The 21,009-nt window shown below is 41.0% G+C and overlaps 1 protein-coding gene and 2 pseudogenes across 1 annotated transcript; 1 reads left to right on the plus strand and 2 right to left on the minus strand.

Moving 5' to 3' along the window:
• Positions 1 to 2,322: 2,322 nt before the first annotated feature.
• LOC116935958 lies at positions 2,323 to 3,216 on the minus strand (annotated as a pseudogene).
• Positions 3,217 to 11,677: 8,461 nt separating this feature from the next.
• On the plus strand, positions 11,678 to 18,289 carry LOC123466828 (annotated as a pseudogene).
• Positions 17,741 to 18,621, minus strand: LOC123466829. The gene is made up of 3 exons (XM_045166967.1): positions 18,574 to 18,621; positions 18,200 to 18,393; positions 17,741 to 17,975 (listed from the first exon to the last, which is right to left on the minus strand). The coding sequence occupies exons 1-3, from the start codon at positions 18,619 to 18,621 to the stop codon at positions 17,741 to 17,743; spliced, it is 477 nt and encodes a 158-aa protein (XP_045022902.1).
• Positions 18,622 to 21,009: the final 2,388 nt, after the last annotated feature.

Raw genomic sequence — 21,009 nt, forward strand, 5'->3', positions numbered from 1 at the left:
TTTTCACGATAAGCGTGATTATCAGTAAGATTTTGCCAAGCGGTCTGTGCATGGGCAAAAACTTCTTCTTTGTTTCGGGAATCTTTCGCGTCGAATTCACGCACAATATCCCCCCACACGTTTTCAATGGGATTTAAATCGGGCGAGCGGGCAGGCCATGGGAGAACCTCGATCCTTGGATGGGCAGCAAACCAAGCTTTTATTACCCTTGCTGTATGGATAGGGGAATTGTCTTGAATGAAAGGGATGGTTTCTTCCGGCCCATAAGTTTCATTGATCCAGGGCAGGAAATTGTTCTCTAGGATCTCAAGATATTTTTTTTCGTAAATCTGCCTTCTATCGGAATTAGTGGGCAAGACCCAGCGGCAGAAAAACAGCCCCAAACAGGCATTGTCTTGCGTCCACTTCTATTAATTGTCTGGATATGCTCCCGTTGAAATCTCGTGCCCTTTTTCCGGTAGACAAACACTCTACCGCATTCGTCAGACCTTTTTGGAATAGTGAAATTTTTAAAGATAACATTACCGTAACGTAATTTTAATAATAATAATACCCGAAAGTTTTTTCATCAGAGAAAACTACTTTTGACCAATACACAGGGTCCTTATTAATAAACTCCGCCGCGAAATTCAAACGATTTTTCGCGTTGCGCTGCGTAAGATCGCACTTTTTTGCGGCCACGCAAGCAATAATGCCACGATTTCTTAGACGACGACTTATCGTTTGGGAACTTACAGGTATTGCGAGGGAATCTAAGCAGAAAAAATTGGTCTGATGAAGCAAAAATAAAAAAAATAACGCTACCCTAACCTGCAATAACACTAGCCTTAACAATAGGGTTAGCAGAGGCAAAACGCACTATTGCGTTATCTTGCTGGAGTGTGGTTTTTTTCTTTAAGCCCGTCCCTCTTTATCTTTTGACATTTTCTTCTTCAGAAAAACGATTTTTCCACCTTTGGACGGTTGATCTTGAGCAACCAACTAAATTAGCGATTTGCGCTTGGGAATGCCCGGCTCTAGTCAAACCAATTATTTCACCACGCTGTGCTTCACTTAGGTTTTTTGGTTGATTTGCACGATACATTTTAAAGAAGCACCGCTATTCTAATCACTTTTTCTAGTCACTTTTTCTAGTCAATTTTCCTAGTCACTTTTTTTAGTCAATTTTTCTAGTCAATTTTTCTAGTCACTTTTTCTAGTCAATTTTCCTAGTCACTTTTTCTAGTCACCTTTACTTATTTCTAGTCTGAAATAGTCTGTCACTTAAACAATAGCTTTTCATTTTTGAAATCACACAGCTTCATAGGGTTGCCCTGGTTTCCAATAAGTTTTCATGTTGTGAGAAAATATGGAAAACGGAAAACTTGAGAAAACAGTCGGGTTGGAGTAAGGTAACAATTCAGAGGTTAGCCTTTCCCCGACTTTTTTCTCAAATTCTCCGTTTTTCATATTTTGCTCGCAGCAAAAAATATTGAAATCATGGCAACCGTCTCGCATTTGCAGTCAAAACAAACAAAAAAAAATTGCATGCTTTTTTTGTTTGTATTGTGCAATGAAAAACAATGCCATCTAGGGCTCACAAGGAATTTTTATTTTTTGGGCTACTGGGGGGGTGCCTCTTTTTTGTGGAGGATACTGTAGATGTAATATTAAACACAACTTAAAACTTCTTTCAATTTCAGATAATGTATCGAACAATGGTGAAATCAGTGAAGGTGCAGAAAGTACAGACTTTCTTAACAGCAGCTTGGAAGAAGACAGGGATGTACACAAGTACACCTTATTCTGTTCCACTAGAACTAACTGGGGCCTCATCAAGCAACAAAAGTAAGATTCTTCTTTGTGGAGATAAAATATATTTACTGTTTATTCTATTATTCTTTTCTATACCGTTGACAGTCAATACCAAGAGAGTGAAGAAATTTTGCCAACGCAAAGAAAGCTCTGAAGCTGAGGACAACAGCACATATGTAGACATTGGCCAGTTGGATGGCAGCATAAACCATGGACTACTTTATATTAAGGACTGGACTCAGTCCAATCTCGCCGTGTTAATGCCTGTCCGATAGGCTTTTTTACAACAAAATAATTAAAAAATACCATTATATTGAGTTTTTAAAGACGAATTCAGCTACATTGTAATTTTTAATGTAAACTTAGGGGGAAAAAAGATATTAACGTTTATTTTATCGGAGTAGGGGAAGAAAGTCGACTTGACTCATACGCCATCTACCCGCCAAACGGCCTAAGTTTTTACTTAGTGTTGTGAGTGTGTTTGAACATGGTTAGAGATAAACAAATAAGGTATCAACAATTCTACATTTATGTTGTTAGCGTATTGTATTTCCTGTTGTTAATCTTATTTTTTGACACAGTGGGAGCCTTCGTTTGACAATCTGTTGCTGTGGCTGCGTAAGCATTTAGCATAGGAGTTATGAACTTCCACAACACCAGAATTGCAAGTCGTCCATTATGTTTATGTGAAGGAGGCAGTTGTTGTCCACGCTTACAGCAAAACGTCGCACAGCCAGAAACGTGTGGCACAAGAAAAGTGACAAGATCTTCACGAATCTTTTTTGTGTTGAGTAATTTTGTCATGGAACCTTCAACAAATCTGTAAATGGTCCACATCCTTTCCACAAATTCCTTTGAAGGTATATTCAGTCCGCCACGATCTAGTATTACACTTACATTTAATACGATAATCAACGTAATTGCAATTTTTTTATACCTAGGCACTCATTCAAAGTGTTGACAGCGTCTGCTTCCGGGTCGTTGATGTTGGTGTGCCTAAGACCTTCCTTGCATTCTACGCATATTTCGCGTTCCTCAAGAACTAGTAGAAGAAATCCAGCGGTCACTGCAGTCGACAATTTATCGTCGCATTCTCTATCTGTCCCGTAAACTAAAATAAATTATTAAAATTGATCACGTTAATAACTTTTTTAATAAATTCAGATGTAAGGTTTATGGGGAAAACTGAAGTACCTGCTGGACGTTTCAACTCATCTAGCACAGCAAGCTGTTCGGCTTCAAGTTGGAGGAGGACGTCGAGAGCTCTCTTCTTAGGGACTTTCACGGAAGTTGCACGTAAGAATTTTTGTTGGCTCTTTGCTGCTTTTCTCGTGTTAGGGACACGTTGCAATTAATTGCACAGTACGTTATTCCCGTTCTCAGCAATTTCTCTACCCCGTAAATGGCCGCTTTCGCTTCCATGTTGTAGTTTCCTCCGTTTGCCTGACGCAAAGCGCTAAACTTTCTCTCAAGGTTATCGCTATTGAATTTCCGAGTCAGGACGAATTTAAATCCGGCAGTATCCAGCAAATAGGAAATTTTTGCTATCGTTGATTTCGTTGTAATTTCAATCGCTGCAAATGTTTCAGCAGTGAGGAAATGTTCTTTGTCGATGACAGATTTTTTCCAGTCGATTAGCCATTGCAAAAAGTCTTGTAGCCATTTGACTCTCGCGTCTGCGCTAGAATAAAAAGGCGCTTTATTTGGAAGCCTTTGATATTTCCCTTGTGTTAGGTTCGAGATGTCGTGTATTTCGAACCATTTTATCATCTTGCACATGAACGAAATAGTTTCCTCCGAGCCCATAAATCCGGATGTATGTCTTCTGCGTAGCGCTTCTAGCGCAGCTACCATAGGCCTGCTGAATATGTCCAATGCCCTTTGAAGGTTTTGACGTTCAATTGTAGTTGGCTCTAGGTGTCTTTTACTTAGTTTCTTCACGAATTTCAGCACCATGAGTTTCTGTTTGAAGTGTAATCTTTTGATGAACTCAAACCTTATTGGTTTTCCCTTTCTTTTCAGAGGGCGATCGATGAACTGATTTCGCACATTTTTTATAATATGCGACGAATCAAAACTTAAGAAAAGTTTCCGGTTTGCATCATTCGGATGTGGGATAACATGCGAAAGAATTCTGTCTGGATTGATCATTTTGAACATTTTTGTGTTTGTCGATGCGTTGTCCGCCACTGCGCCTACCACAACAAACCCAATCCGCTCAACCTCTTCTATTACGTGTAGCGTCAACTTGCTCAGCTCTTCTGCTGTCATCTTGTTGACTAGAAAATATCCAACGATGATACAGAAAGAGTTGGCAAGGCCATTAATTGCAAACGTAAGCAATTTATTAGCTAGCTTCTCTTTATCCTTAGCTTCAACGATGCCGGCCATGTCGACGTGGCCCACAAGCTTGTCGGCATGTTTAACGTAGGTCTCATTTGGTTTAATTGCCACTTCATCCAAGGCGATGTTCACATGTATCCCAAGTCCGCCTCCCAGCTCTTCAATTTTGGCTTTCATTGCTTCCTTGACGATGTCTGTAACACCAACATCCATTGTCGATGAGCCGAGGTAGCTTCGAAGTGTTTTAGGGGAAGGAAGGATGACCATCCCGGATTTGCGAAGGCATTCGTAAGCTCCCGGACTTCTAGCTTGTAGAATTATGCATTGCCGGATCACCTCTTGGTGCCATCTGTAACCATTTTTCGATTTCTTCGTTTTATTTTTCATTTGATCCATCATGAAACAGCTCCATGGGTCTCCTTCTGTACTTTCTTTTTCATTGATTTAATGAGATTCATCTCGGGGCAAGTGAGGCCTGAAATGGTATTCTCCAAATCACTTATTCTGTTTTCTAGCTTGCCCCTATTTTTTTTCAGCCGGACAATTTGTTTTTGCAAGCGCCTAACCTTTTTTTGTAGTTTCAGATCATTTTCCGTCGAAGAAGCTGGTTTCGGTCGCAGAAGTGCATCATTGTCAGAGTCCGGTGTTTCCAAATGGTCCAATTCATTTTCTTGGAAGTCAGAATCAGTATCACAGTCTTCCTGCGAACTGAGTTCCCAATCGGAATTAGTATCAGAACTATTTGACGAACTCCAAGCGCACTCGGAATCAGAATCACAGCTATTGGACGCACTCCATTCGCACTCAGAGTCAGAATTAAAGCTTGTGGAAGAACTATAATGGCAGCCGGAATCGGAGTGATGCGATGATATATGGAAATCTCCTTCACTTTCGGACAACTTTGACGCGCTTATGTCACGGACGGGACCACTGTCATTAGCGCTATCCTTTTCTTCATCACCGGAACCGTTAACAGCAATATGATTGGGAGGATTATGTATTTCTTGCACGCCGACAACAGCGTCTTCTGAAACGGGTAAGTCACCTATAACACCATTTAACAATTAAAATTAAGGAATCGGACTGTTAAATTTTTAGCTGTGTAATTTATTACCGTCAAATTCGTGCGTTACTACATAAGACAATCGAGTTTTTTTCGTTGGTGGTTCCAATAACTCTTCTTCTAATGGAGGAGTACCACTATTATTTGGTGCATCAAAGACACCAACAAAAATTGATGGCACCGCATTAGATAGCAGTTTCGGGTTTTCGGACACTGAATGGCTACGAAAACTTTCGTCGCCGAAATGCATTCCGCATACCACCGCATTTTGTAATTTACAATGTTTTCTAATTGGCCGTAACCCGGAATGGCTATCGATTACAGACAACCATAACTTCATTCGTCTTTCGTCCGACGGCATCCCGTAAAAAAAAGCATGTTTGGGATCACCTTTTCTGGACACAGAGTCACAGCCGTTGACTATACACTTTGGAGCCATAATTACAACTGAAGAAATGGTATTCCTTTTTTTCATCTTTTTCTTTATTGTTTCGAGTCCTGCTTATTTCAGGGTAGGGCACGCAAATCGAAATCAGGAAAAAAAAGGAAAAAAATTTAGAAACAGGTAGTTTTTATCTTTATTTAAGCCAAAAGTCGAAAATTATGCTAATGAGCTGATCATACACAAAACAAAGAAAAGCTGATTTCAAATCTTGCCGCTTGCCGACGCCAAGTAGCAGGAGCTTAGGCCGTTTGGCAGGTAGATGGCGAATGAGTCAAGTCGACTTTCTACCCGTTCTCTTGAAAGTAAAACGGAAATATCTTTTAAACAATTCAATTTAGGTATAGGAACATTTATTAACTCAGCAATCATTTTTTAATTCTTTGTCTTATATCGACGTAAACAAAATTACATGGGAGACATAGGAATCATCGAAGTGTCCAGTCCTTAATATAAAGTAGTCCATGCATAAACTCACTGAATGATGTAACTGCAAGCAACTCTCGTGTTCCTTGTACGACGCTGACCACTTCGATGAAAAATCCTCGTAATCCCTTTCTCTTAAATATTTCACTTTCCCACATAACAAACGTTATTTTTAGGGCTTTCTGGTTCTAAGACCACTGTAAATAGAAACCATCTCCAAGCCGATTCAGACGGAGAGATAGCCAGAGATCAGGCGACTGAACCGGAAATTTCAAAACAACTAAGTAAATAATTTGTCTTTCATTTGTGGCTGTTGACCGATTTGGTGTTCTATTTTGGGCTAATTCTTTTAATATTGTTAACAGAATCCCGTGTTCCACTTACGCTTCCCCAAAAAGGTTCTGAATCTTGGGAGATTAACCCACAACTTGCTCTGGCAATTCAAAACAATTCGTTGCTTTTGCACCAAAATCAATTCATTGCAGTTTGTGCGATGCACTTCAAAAGGACTCAGCCCTTAGGTAACAAGGGCTTGTACCGAAGCTACGCCGACATGATTGTGACGAAATACGACGTTCTGAGAGACCACGGCCCGATCTCATATGTAATGTTATACATATCCTTTTGTGTAATTGTTTCCTTTGTTAAATATTGCTTTATCTATTGCAGGTAACTGTCAAAGAAAAGGTGATTCGTGCCATTAATAATCGTTTAGATAGTCAACAACATGGAGCACGTCGCAAGCTGGCCAGGAATCAAAAGAATCATGCCAAAAAACAACTGGCGGCCGCTGTCACAGCAAACGATGTCCTTGATGCTAGCAATAGTATCCAACCATCAGGAGATGATATCAAAGACGAGCACCCCAACAACGATTTGGTGGATGAGGAAGAAGAAAAAAAAATTGAAGAGTTTAAGGCTAGAAAAGAAATTGTCAATTCGAAAAAGAAGTTGTCGACAAAGGCAATGTTGGAAAAATCCCGAGTTACAACAATTTGGAAATTGTAAAGTGCTTTTAGTCCCTAGTAATTCTCCAGGAGCTAACATTTTTTTTTCTTTTTCGTCCAGGTCTATGAAGATTTTGCTAGAATGGAGCCAATGTGCGATCTTGGTATAGATAAATTTTGTGAAAACTTTGATGAACTTATAACCAATTTTCGCCAGTTTCTTTCGAAACGAAAAAATGGAGGACATTTTTTTTCAATTGGAAATCGTGGTGATTTAGATGTGATGCTTAAAATCAATAGTTTGTGCTCAACAAAGCGTGGGGTTTCAGATTCTACACCGTTTATTCAAAAACGTCAGGTTGGTAAGCCTGTTGAGCCTAATTACAATGGCCTTAATCCCAGTGCAATGTTGTTTTTCGAGGGCGATGATGTCCATTCCATGTTAATTTTTGGCGGGGGGGTGTTGAATTTCAAAAACATCCAAACAAAGATTGTGTGCATTGCTCTGTTGAATCTGTTGGCAACGTACTACGTCATTGATCGAGATTACGCAGCCGCCTACTCTGTTCTCGCCATTATCGATGTTAAATGTTTGACCAAAGATAATCCCAAAAAGAAGTCGAGAGTTAAAATTCCCACTTGTCTTAAGGACTTCTTAAATAAGTTCAACAATTTTATCGTAGACGAAGTTGCGGAGTTTTTGGCGTTAGAAAATTCCGAAAGTGATCGTGATTCCGATTAAGTTTATCATTCTTGTTATTTGAGTATCGCTCTCAGTCCCGCTTAATATAATAATGGTGGTTCCTTTTTAAATGCTACTGCCTCGGTGAAGTGATGCCATCAACCCAACTCAGTACTGTCAGTCAAGTCTCATGCTGTGTATAACGTGTCATACTATAATGTAATCTGGAACTGTTCTTCATGGAAATAAACATGAAATTTTTAATCGTGGGCCTATTCAGTGGATTTCATTATGAAGCAGGTTAATAGTTTAAGTAGGTTGAATGGCAAGTAGGCTAGCAATAGCCACAATGTGCAAGTAGGTAATGTATGAGGTAAGTAGGGACCATTTTGCAAGTATGTTGGAGGTTTTTCTGGCACATACTTACATGCTTAATCGTTACTTACAAATATAAGTATGAAAAAAATATTTAAGTATCTTAAGCTCGTAAGCAGTTTCGTCTTGTAAGTAATCCTGGCCCACTTAAGTATGTTACGTTAAGTACTCTACCGCTGCTGTGAGTGCTGTAAAAATATTTAGAGCACCGTTAGGGTATATCCTCCACTCCCCTGCTCTGCTCATCTCCCCTAGGGACCTGACGGTGCAATAGCTTGTTCTGTCATTCGAGCAACGTCAGGCTGACGGTGCAATAGACATGACCCTTTGTTCTTTAGTGAAATTCCGGGGTCTTGACTAAGCAGACGGCTCCTTGTTTATCACAGTGGATCAAACTGGGTCCAGGTTCGTCACCTGTGACTTCCTTCAACAAACGATGTAAACAGATGGCTTCTTTTTATGTTTCGCTGGCTGCGATAAATTCCGCTTCGGTTGTGGAAAGTGAAACACACTGCTTGAGTTTGCTGCTCCAAGACACCGGGGCGCTATTGTGAGTAAAGATGAAACCAGTTGTCAACCGACGACTGTCTGTGTTACCTGCAAAGTCTTATTCAGTAAAGCCTGTTAAATCAATTTTTAGTTCCCCATCAAAACAGAGACCATAGGGGATGGTTCCCGATAGGTAGACAAAAATCCTCGTAAAACCGTTCCTGTGTCCTTCCCCTGGATTTTGGCAGAATTGGGACACTTGTCTAACCGAGAACGAAATATCAGGTCGAGTCATTGTCATGACATACATTAAGCACCCGATTGCTTCTCTGTAAGAGGTTGAGTATTTCGAGAATTGACCATTGGGGACATTCATGAAGTAAGACGGGCACTAGGGTCAGCTGGTATTATTTTAGGGTGACAGGATTCCATTTTGAACCTCTTTAAAATTTGGGTAACGAACTCGACTTGAGAGATGTAGAGTTTCTTGTTTTAACGGTTTCTGAGGATATCTAGGCCGATGAATCGATCTGCTGGGAAGGAGCGGATCTCAAAGTGTGTACTTAAATATTCAAGGATGGATGTTGATGTACTCTTCTTGTTAGTGCATTTAAGGCCGTCGTCAACAAAGATCAGAAAAATCGTCATTTTCTCTTGACGACGGTAGTAGACACAGCTTTCAGAATCAGAGTGAGTGAGCCTAAACTGGAGTAAGAACTGGTTGATTTTTGTGTTCCAGGCTCGAGGGGCCTGTTTTAGCCCGTAAAGATATTTTTCCAGCTGACAGACGTCCTTTTCTCTGCCTACTACTATGAATCTTTCGGGTTGCCCTAAGTATAGTTCTCCTTCGAGTGTATCGTACAAAAATGCCGTTTTTATATCTTATTGAGTCATGTCAAAATCCATAGCAGCTACAATTGACAGCATAGTACGAAGGGAATTTTGCTTTATCACTGGATCGTAAGTGTCTTGATAGTCCACTCCATGGCACTGGGTGTACCCATTTGCTACGAGTCGAGCTTTATAGCGAGTTGGGACATCTTTGAGGCCAGGTTTTACTTTAAAAAACCATTTAGCCTTGATAGCGCTCCATCCGGGTGGAAGATGAGTCAGTGTCCACGTTTCGTTTTTCAAGAGTGATGCATACTCATCTTCAATGGCCAATTTTCCTAGGTGGGCTTCGTCTGATGTCATCGCCTCGTTGTAGCTTTGCGGCTCACGTTGTTAAACGGGTTGAGAAACAAACGAAGCTAGACCCAGGAGATTATTTCTCCAATCTTTGTATTTCGGTATTCAGTGTAGGCCGGTTAATGACTGGAGCGCCTGGGTTGAGTTGACGGGCTAGCTATATTCGGTTAAACTTCGTTTTCTCTCTCTGGAGTCGGATCGGCTGTTGGAAATTCGACAAGTTGATAATCCGGGTCAGGATCTGGATCAGTAGTAGTTTTTGGTTCACTTTCAGGTTTTAAGCTGTCATCAGGGACTTAGATAGATCTGGATAAACAAGAATATGGCCAGTTTTATTAGACGGGTCTGTTAATGTGCTACTTTCGTCAACTAGAACATCTCGGCTAATTACCACTTTGTGTTTTTCCGGAATCCAGACTCTAAATGCTTTTGATGTATCGAAGTACCCAACAAATATACCTTCTCGACCCTTTGGATCTAATTTCTTTCTGGTTGCATCAGGTATATGAACCAACGTCCGAGCTCCAAAGATACGGAAGTAGGAGACATCAGGTTTCCTGTGATACTGTTATAAATATCATATCTCCCGCAATCACTGCCCCTTAACTATGTTCATTCATGACCCCCAGATGTCATTATGTGTTTTTATGTTTTGTGTTTTATGCTAGCCGCGAAAGGGCTGAGGCGGAGACATGGAGACCGACTAAGCAAAGTGAGGTCTCCCCTTCTTTTGGATACGCCGAGTCGAGCTGGCTGTTTAGGGGGAGCTTTGATAGTCTGGCTACCCCTCGCGATATTTGTGAGTTGAAATATATTTCGATTGACCCGTCTTCCCTTATTATATTTATTCATTTCTTCTCGTATCTTTTTGTGGCTTCATTCACAACAATACCCCATCTCAAAGGGTGTGACAGTGGTCGATTTTGATAGAACTCTGTTCAGAGTATATACTGAATAGGCTACTGCTTCAGCCCAAAGTTTGAGTGGTAGGTTCATTGTGTAGATAAGACTGCGAGCTGCCTCTAGAATTGCACGGTTGGCTCTTTCTGCTACACCATTTTGAAAGGGTCTTTAAGGAGCACTGGTTTCATGGCAGATTCCTGAATTTTGGAGCCATGTGGTAAAGCGTTTGCTAGGTCACCCGCGTCGCCGACGAAAACGTATCCAATAAGCCACTAACAATTGGTTAACAGATAGCTAGCATACTGATAAAAATAATTTTGTGTTTTCATATGCTACCCGATTACCCGACCCGATAATGACAATAACGAGTAATGGAAAGACTATTTTGTATTGCAAAAATTTTTCTACTTAGCTGGGGGGTAGGGGAGTCTACCGATAATAGAGTCTACACTTTTTTCCAGACATTTAATACATAGGGTAAAAAAAAGGTGCCTGGACTAAAATTACCCAACCCCTCTTATGATGATTTTGCGCCAAACCACCCTACCTCTCCTTAAAAAGGATGACTATTAATATTTTCTACCCACCGATGGTTTTTTCAAAATAAATCGGTGTTCAATTTTTTGTGCAGGATACTTTACCACATACCTGGGGTCGAATTCCGAACTTTTTTAAAGACTTGACTTGAACTTGACTTGAAACAGTCTTAGTTAAGTACGACTTAAGTCAAGTATTGGGCTGAAGTTCGAAACTTTAATTTTCAAGTTGAAGTGTGATTCCGAACAAAAAAGCTAACTTTATTTCCTTTACTTAACTAAGATTATTTACTCGACTCAGGAAATTCACTTGACTTGAAATTGACAACTGAGCCAATGAGAGAAGGCCCACTGAAAATATTTCTTAATTTAGCAGAAGACGCTTTTTCATTTTATTAGAGAGTCAAAGGAACTTAAACGAGTAAACAAGAATTGAGCCGTCGACCGTGTAGTGGTTTTAAGTTTCGTTTGTGCTTTTCAACTTGTGCAATGAGTCTTCCAAAAGGTGCAAAAAGATCAAGAGATGTGTGGCTTGAAAAGGAAACTTGCACGATGCTGGAAACTTTTATTATATACAAGATACCGTGTGAATCATGTCATTTGAACTAAAGAATTACTTTAATTTTGATTTTATCATAACGTAGGACATCCTCAATGGAGCATACTCATCTAGTGACCAAAGAACGGAAGAATTCATTGTGGAAGGAAATAACTTCAGTTATTCACAATGATCATCCTGAGTGTACGGGAAAAACACAAGATCAAGTTGAAAAAAAATGGAAGAACTTTATTGCAGCAGCACGAGTGGCAATTCGAAACTACAAAAACGGCTTAACCGAGACAGGTAAACTTTTCCTAGAACCATTTAATTAGCCTTACGTAATACTTATAAATGTGTTAGGTGGTGGCCCTTTGGGTGAGGATGGAATATTGCGCCCAATCTATCAAAAGTATTACGAGGAAGTTTTGGGCTTGGACAACCCCGCAGTTTCTGCAACAGCCATCCCAGTAAGAATTCTATATATTCCAAACAATAAATTTGTAAAATGTAACACATGTTTTCAGTTACAGGGTGCTATTGACACCGATGACTTAACTGTTGTTGCTAAGAACGCTGTTCTGCAGCAACAAATTGTTTTGGCCATCACTGGAAGGTCTGATCAACCAACCGAGGAAGTTATATCAAATGAAACCTTAATGGATTCGTCTGAGAATAATCAACTCGTTGCTACGCATTATTCTGAAGAGCAGTATTACGTCATGGATCAAAGTGGTTCCTCAGCAGAAAGCCCAATGCCCCCTACTACATTGACGAGATTGGAAATTGAATGTGGGCCTGCCATCAATATGGACAAAGACAAGACATTGAAGAAAAAGAGTTAAGTCGCCGAACGGGCACTTTTCCATACAAGTAGTTCATCAATCATCCGACCAAGCACACCCTCAACATCACACTCCTCGCCAGAACAACAGAACACATTTAATGTTTTAAAACAAAAAAGAGATTCCTCAACCCTCCGTCAAGTAATGAAGAAAACCAAATACTCCCTTTGTGAATTGGGAGAAACTACTGCCCAGAGTCGACTAACTGAACAACGATTGAAGGTCCTATCATCGGCCATGGATGTCCGTAAAAAGCTGAAATAGATCTTTCATTTGTTTTAAGGGATGAACTCCCTGAGGATTTGGTTGATTTATTGTTGTTGAAGATCTGGTCGCCAGAGTGGCTTGGCTATAAAGAGAGCTTTAGCAGACAATACAACTCAGTTACTCAGACACACTTGTCGTCACAACATGGTGTCAGAAGTGCGTCGTCTGCAAAGTGTGAACCTTTAGTAGCGTGGTCGCTCCATTTTGTCTGGACAGTAACTCTTGTTTATCTGCCTTTATCTCTTGTATCCTGTGGTGTGTGAGAGTGAAGTTACTTTATTTGTGCTTAGAATATAGTGGCGATGGCGTCGTCATTAAAAGCACCGGGGCCTTTTTCGTTCAGTGCCACTGACTTGGTTGCTCAGTGGAGCGTGTGGGTACGGCAATTTAAATGGTACGTTGTGGCTACGACACCACCTGCGAATCCACCCGATGAAGAAGTGCTGGTGGGTGTCCTAATTACTTTACTTGGCAGCGAGGGTCTAAAAATTTATGACACCTTAGAGTTCACACCAGCCACTGATGCTAGAAAAATTACTCCTGTGCTGGACAAATTCACAGATCATTTTGAGCCGTGTCGCAGTGAGGTGTTCGAGAGGTTTAAGTTTTGGAGACGCCATCAACTCGCTGGTGAAGCATTTAAAACGTGGCTAACTGAATTACGCGGACTGGTTAGGACGTGTGGGTACGGCGCTGGTACTGAATCAGTATTACGCGACCAGATTGTGTTGGGAATCGCTGATCCATTGGGTCGTGAAAAATTACTTTATGAAAAAGACTTGGTGATCGTCAAAGCGTGTGAAATTGTTCGAGCGTGTGAGTTATCAAAGTTGCAACAAACGCAGATCAATGCTCCGGTAAAGTCTGCCCGTGCTATCCAATCTCGACAATCCGGCCGGAAGCCAGATAGAAGACCGGGCTCACAATCATCAGCAGTTGGCACATCAGAACAACGCGTTCCCGCAAGTCAAAGACAATCAGCAGCTAATTCTTCGTCAGAAAGTCAGTATATTTTGTGCAGTAATTGTGGAAGGCGACATAAAAAAGATCAATGTCGTGTGGCAAATGTTGAATGTTTTCGTTCTGGTATGATGGGCCATTACGCAAACCGTTGTCCAAGTCCCAGAAACGCACGCCAAGTGGCACCTCAGAACAATGCGTCTTCACAACCACCTGCCCAAGGCAAAGTACACACACTGGAAGAACAACAGCAGTGGGCTGGTAATCTTGATCACGGTGGTACAGCCATGGTTTATCCTCCATCCCATCCTCCCTTGTTTGGAGAAGATTATTTTGTGAATCATGAGCTGAAGTCAAATGTAAAAGGGAGTGAGTGGTATAAAAAATTGTCGCTGGATGGCGTAGAAGTCAACTTTAAACTAGATTCTGGCGCGACATGCAACATCCTGCCCTACGAGTTCTACAGTCGTCTACCTAAACAGTGCCAACGTCTACGCCTTGGTCCTACTGTCCGCAGCTACGGAGCAAAAGGTGGTTTTCTCAATGTACTGGGTCTGCACACGGCAAAGGTAGAACATCAAAGTACTGTTTTCATCGCTGACTTTGTTGTTGTCGAAGAACCGGGCCAGCCAGCAATTTTGAGCTTACGAACTTGTGAAGAACTCAACCTCATTCGATGGATTGATTCACTGCATTCCGCGGTTTCTCCACAACAGCAACCTATAGTGCACGAGTTCTTAGAGGTCTTCACTGGTCTAGGTAAATTACCTGTTGAATATGACATTAAGTTATTGTCGGGAGCTAACAAAGTTGACCCAGTTATCTGTGCAGCAGGCCGACTTCCGTTCAAGCTGGAAGAACGAGTCTTCAAGAAACTTGAGGAAATGGTACCTGAAGGAATAATAACACCCGTTCAAGAACCCACGGAATGGGTAAACAGAATGATAGTTGTTGGAAAACCGGATGGAGATGTCCGGAGGATCTGTTTGGATGATCCAACCAGAGGATCTGTTTGGATGATCCAACCAGAGGATCTGTTTGGACCCGTCGGAGCCCAACAAAGCAATACAACGACAGCATTTTTCTGTCCTTACTGTTGAACAGCTGTTCAGCAAGCTAAGTAAAGCTCGCTATTTTTGCAGCCTCGATGCTGCTTCTGGGTTCTACCAAATTCCGTTGACTAATGAAGCGTCGTATCTTTGCACTATGGCAACACCAAAAGGTCTTTACAGGTACCTCAGGCTGCTGTTCGGATTAAAATAGGCCCCTGAAGTTTATCTACAAACTATGTCCGACTTCTTTGGAGATTTGCCTGGCATGTTTATATACTTTGACGACTTCCTGGTGACGGGTGAAACAAAAGCAGAACTTCAAGTTAATCTACGATCGGTTCTGGTACGTTGTCGCCTACACAACTTAAACCTACAACTAAAGAAGTGTCGATTCTTTCTGCAGGAGTTGCCATGGCTGGGCCATGTTATTGGCCAAGGAACGCTGAAACCAGATCCGTGCAAAATAGATGCCATCGTGGACATGCCCGATCCTTCCGGGCCGGCAGATCTCATCAGGCTGTTGGGAATGGTGACTTATCTTGATAAGTTTTGCAAGGACCTGGCTGGATTAACAAGACCGTTACGAGATCTTTTAAAAGCGGACGCTGCGTGGGTTTGGGAAGAACCACAAAAGAAGTCTCTAGCTGATTTAAAAGTAGCTCTCTCGTCGCTTCCTGTGTTACGGTTGTTTAACCATTCGCTACCGGTTGTTGTGTCAGTCGACGCGTCGCCCATCGGTATTAGAGCCGTGCTACTACAGAGTGGTCAACCGATAGCATACTCGTCAACGTCCCTCACCGTCACTCAGAAGCGGTATTCGCTGTCCAGTTCGGCTTAATGAGATTTCGTCAATACGTGTATGGCCAGTCGGTGATTGTTGAAACAGATCACAAGCCGTTAGTGGGCCTGTTAGACAAACCCATAGCGTCCTGCTCTCCGAGAATTCAAAGAATGCGTCTCCAGTTGCAGCGCTTCGATTTTAAACTTGTGTACAAACCTGGAAAGGACCTAATTATAGCGGATACGTTGAGCCGGGCTCCGTCACCTCGTCTTTTTCAAGACGACACTACACAGGGTTGTGAAGAACAAGTGCATGCAGTACTGGATTGCATCATTCCTCATCCTACAACTCGAGAAAAATTTGCAGCAGCAACAGCGGCTGACCCTACACTGATGTTAGTTAAAGAAGTTCTTGCTCGTGGTTGGCCGGAGCACAAAATACAGTGTCCAGTAGCAGCAAAGCTATATTAAGCGGTTCGACACAATCTGGCTGAAGTAGATGGCCTGTTACTCAACGGAGAAAGACTAGTTGTTCCACTATCCCTACGGCAGGAAGTCCTGAAAGGGATACACGACGGACATTTTGGAGAAGTCAAGTGCGTGTTACGCGCCAGGTCTGCTGTGTATTGGCCAGGATGTGACGAGCAGATACGAAACATGGTGGCAAGTTGCTCAACGTGCCAAGAACACCGCCATAAAAATCCAGCTCAACCACTACATCCAGTAAAATTACCGACCCATGCTTTTCAGCTGGTGTCAGCTGATTTGTTTCTCTTCAATGGAGGCAACTATATTTTAGTTGTAGACGCCTATAGCAAGTGGCCGGCTGCTGTTCCCCTTCGCTCTCTGTCTTGCGCCGCCAGCATTGCGGAAATGGAAAGAATCTTCAGTGATTTTGGATATCCAGAAGAGGTGATGTCAGACAATGGATCACAGTTTGATTGTGCAGTGTTTTGAGCCTACTGTGTCACTCGTAACATCCAGTCTGTGTCGTCCAGCCCGTGTTATCCACAATCAAATGGCCTGGTGGAACGCCACATACAAACAGTCAAACGGACCATTCTTAAAATGTTCAGTGACGGCCGGTCACTATGGGAGTCGTTGGCTGCTATCCGATCAACACCGGTATCGTCTGACCTTCCGTCTCCGGCAGTTCTTCTCCAAGGTCAGAATCTGCGCGGTGTTCTTCCGTTTCTGCCTAATCGACTCGTTCCCCAATTCCTACCGGCACCCCTTGTCCACGAACAACTTCAGAAGCGCCAGGCAAAGGCGGCATTTCATCATGGGGGCCGACCGGACATTCACGGATCAGCCCTGTTGGTGGGACAGAGGGTTCGAGAACTGGAGTATGGCGCGTGGCTACCAAGGTCGATACTGTCAGTATGCAAGGAACCGGACTCGTACGTGGTCGCCCTGTCTGATGGTCGGGTGTTTTGCCGAACTCGTCAAGACATCAATGTTGACTCCTCAACCGCCGGGTTTGGAGTTCGTCTGCCTAACAACTTCCGTGATACTCTGATCACCACTCGTCCGCGTGGTGTAGCACCACAAGTCGCTGCTGTTCCGGCCACCCCAAATTTTTCATCACGAGGAGGAGTGATGGAAAGGATGCCGTCTCCTCGTGCTCCCGAGATGTCTACACCATTACGACATTCTGTTGAGTCTCCAGCAGTGGTCATGAGCGGCCCAGCTCCCCCGGTAGCCAGCTCAACAAATCAGTCTGCTCCTGTTTTGCCTATCACTCCTGTTCGTGGTTTAACTCGATCTGGCCGTCCCTATCTCAATCCTTAAACTCCTAACTTAATTGTGTCTTGTTTATTCATGCTGTCTTGCTACATGCCCGTAATTTACCCATGTCCGTCAATTTGTTTTGTATCTGGGCAGAGGGGAGATGTTGAAGATCTGGCCGCCAGAGTGGCTTGGCTATAAAGAGAGCTGTAGCAGACAATACAACTCAGTTACTCAGACACACTTGTCGTCACAACAATTGTACAATTTGAAAGAAAATGTATAAGTCTACAGTTTAAGTATTGTAATTGCAATATGTTTCATGGATTCATGGCAATACAAACAATTAACGAGAAAATATCTGTCTTGCCAATCCGTCTCTTTAAATATGTCCCAATCGTCGCAATTCCGCGTTTTTTTTTGTACGATTTTCAATCGGTCTTGCGTCTAATCCCTGCATTTCTTCTTCATCTACATAATCATCAACATCGACGCCCCAGTCGTCATCAAGTGGCATATTTAAGTTAATAGCCAAATTATGCAAGACACAACATGCCACAATCACCCAAGATACTTTTGTGGGACTCATTAGAATTTCAGAGTGCAATACATGGAATCTTTTTTTAGAATACCAAAAGATTGTTCAGTAGTGCAGCGTGTTGTTTTATGAGCCCGATTAAATCATATCTTATATCCTTCTACTGGATCAGTATAAGGAATAAACAGAAATGGAGTATTTGAGTATCCACTATCCCCTAACAAAATACTGCGGCCAAAAAAACGCGATTCAATTTTTTTCCCGATTGAACTGCCCTTAAAAATAGATGAATCGTGACACGACCCAGGTTTCGTAGCATAAACACTCAAATATTTGTGACGGGCATGACATATTGCTTGCATATTGATTGAATGGTAGTTTTTACGATTCACATATGCTTTTTCGTGCAATATTGGACGTTGAATCCGAATATGAGTTCCGTCAATGGAACCAATGATGCCTGGAATACGGGCTATTTCTGCATACTCGCGTTTCAACTATATATTTTAAAAATTTTTACAAATATATAAACTTATAAATTTAGAATGTTTTCTCACGTCATTTAGGTTATCGGGGAATCGAATATGATTCGGTGATATAAGGCATAAGGCTAGGGATACTGCAGAAATGGACCGTGAACCAGACGATTGGCTGTATCGAAGAACATTTCCTATTACAGTTTGGAATGTTCCAGTTGCATAGAATTGTAATGCAATCAGTACCATGTCAAGTGGAAGTAAATTCCTCTTTGCTGCTGTCTTTCGTTTCGGTAAAATGTCTGTTACCAGTGCTATTAAATATAACAGTTATGGTAGGAATATTCAATATACAACAATTCATGTTCAATTTAAACCTGTTAAATATTCTATGGAAGGTTGATCGAATCTAAATGTCCTCATTAACTTTTCCTCGGAGAAAAAACTTCTTTCCGTGTTTGGTAAAATGGGATCAGACGACGTTTTCTTGGACTGCGTTCATCGGCTCGTTCTGAATTAGCACTTTCTGTTGGGGAATCGTCAACATTGTCTGTTAAATTATCTAGATCTTCTAAAAACTCATCAATTACGTCAGTATGATCCGCCATTGTGTAAACAAAACCAATAACACTGCCCATTTCCCCCAAAACTTGAGCCTTAAGTCAGTTTGAAGGCCCCTAGGAAGGAACGTTGAGATTTCGGAGACTTAACTAAGTTTGGGGACTCGACTTTTGCGTTTTCAAGTACAAGTTTTCAACTTGACTTGAGATTTTTGTGCTCGGAATCCTGGGGTCGTATTCCGAACGGCGACTTGAACTTAAGGAAAACTTGACTTGAAACAATCTAAGTTAAGTCCGAGTTAAGTCAAGTTTTGAGCTAAAGTTAAAAACTTTCAATCTCAAGTCAAGGTGTTATTCCGAACACAAAAAGATGAAGTTTTTCCCAGGACTTAACTTAGATTTTTTTCTTGACTTTAAAATGCAACTTGACTTGAAATTGGCAACTTAGCCAATGGCAGAGGACGTTGCTCAAAATTCTTCTCGTGGTTGCAGACGAATTTTAAGTGTCTAAGTCATAGCAAAAAGAAGTTGGAACTTGTACGCAAAGTGACTCAAAATTGCTGTGATTGTACTTTTGTTTACATAGTTGTTTTTAAAATGAGTCGCGATAAAGCTCAGAAAAGGCAGCGTGATATTTGGGTTGAAAATGAAACCTACACCCTTTTGGAACTTTTGGAAAACGTTACTAAACTAGCTAACTATAAACTAAGCCTTTATAAAGGTTTTTATAAACCTTATATAAAATTATATATAGCATATATAACTATATATATAAATATAAATATTTTTATATAGTAATATTATATATTAAAATATTATTATATAAAAATAATATATAACTATTTATATAGTTTTTATACTATAAAAATATAGGGTTACCCATATCCTCTAAGAATTCATCAATGACGTCATTACAATAATCGGCCATTGTGTAAACAAACGCAACGCCACTGCCTATTCTCACCGCTACTTATAGAACTTAAGCCCGTAAGTCAGTTTCAAGGCACCTAAAAGGTACCTTGAGATTTGAGAGACTTAACTTAGTTTTAATGCTCGACTTTTGAGTTTTCAAGTCCAAGTTTCTTACTTGAATTGAAATTTTTGGTTCGGAATTCAACTTCGGTTAAAGTCTGAAAATTTTTTCAAGTCAAGTAGGAAAAACGCCTAAGTCAAGTCCAAGTCAAGTCTAAGTCGACGTTCGGAATACGACCCCTGGGGTCGTATTCCGAACGGCGACTTGAACTTAAGGAAAACTTGACTTGAAACAATCTAAGTTAAGTCCGAGTTAAGTCAAGTTTTGAGCTAAAGTTAGAAACTTTCAATCTCAAGTCAAGGTGTTATTCCGAACACAAAAAGATGAAGTTTTTCCCAGGACTTAACTTAGATTTTTTACTTAGCTTTAAAATGCAACTTGACTTGAAATTGGCAACTCAGCCAATGGCAGAGGACGTTGCTCAAAATTCTTCTCGTGGTTGCAGACGAATTTTAAGTGTCTAAGTCATAGCAGAAAGAAGTTGGAACTTGTACGCAAAGTGACTCAAAATTGCTGTGATTGTACTTTTGTTTACATAGTTGTTTTTAAAATGAGTCGCGATAAAGCTCAGAAAAGGCAGCGTAATATTTGGGTTGAAACCTACACCCATTTGGGTGTAGGTTAAATAATAAATAAAATAAAATATATAAAAATAAAATATAATAAAATAAATAATAAATAAATAAACAAAATAAAAATTTTGTAAAAGGGGAATTAATTCTGCATTAATTTTTGTGTGATAAAACCTGTGATGAATTCTATAGAAGGTCGATCGAACCTAAAAGTCGCCATTAATTTGTCAGCAGAAAAATAACTTAGAATATCTTTCCTTGTACGATAAAAAGGAATAAGACGACGCTTTTTGGCTCGGCGATTTTCGGCTCGCAATTCATTATCACTCCCCGTAGATAAATCGTCAAAATTATCAGTAAAATTTCCCATATCCTCTAAGAATTCATCAATGACGTCATTACAATAATCGGCCATTGTGTAAACAAACGCAACGCCACTGCCTATTCTCACCGCTACTTATAGAACTTAAGC

Source organism: Daphnia magna, unplaced genomic scaffold (assembly GCF_020631705.1).
Source record: "Daphnia magna isolate NIES unplaced genomic scaffold, ASM2063170v1.1 Dm_contigs118, whole genome shotgun sequence".
NCBI classification, from domain to species: domain Eukaryota; kingdom Metazoa; phylum Arthropoda; class Branchiopoda; order Diplostraca; family Daphniidae; genus Daphnia; species Daphnia magna.

Bases quoted from the DNA above. Each gene is read 5' to 3' on its own strand.
- LOC123466829 (XM_045166967.1), bottom strand. From the start codon at position 18,621: ATGGTACTGATTGCATTACAATTCTATGCAACTGGAACATTCCAAACT. The intron at 18,394-18,573 runs GTAATAGGAAAT...TAAAATATATAG, and splicing joins CAACTGGAACATTCCAAACT to TTGAAACGCGAGTATGCAGA. The intron at 17,976-18,199 runs GTCGTGTCACGA...TTCTAAAAAAAG, and splicing joins GTTTATGCTACGAAACCTGG to ATTCCATGTATTGCACTCTG.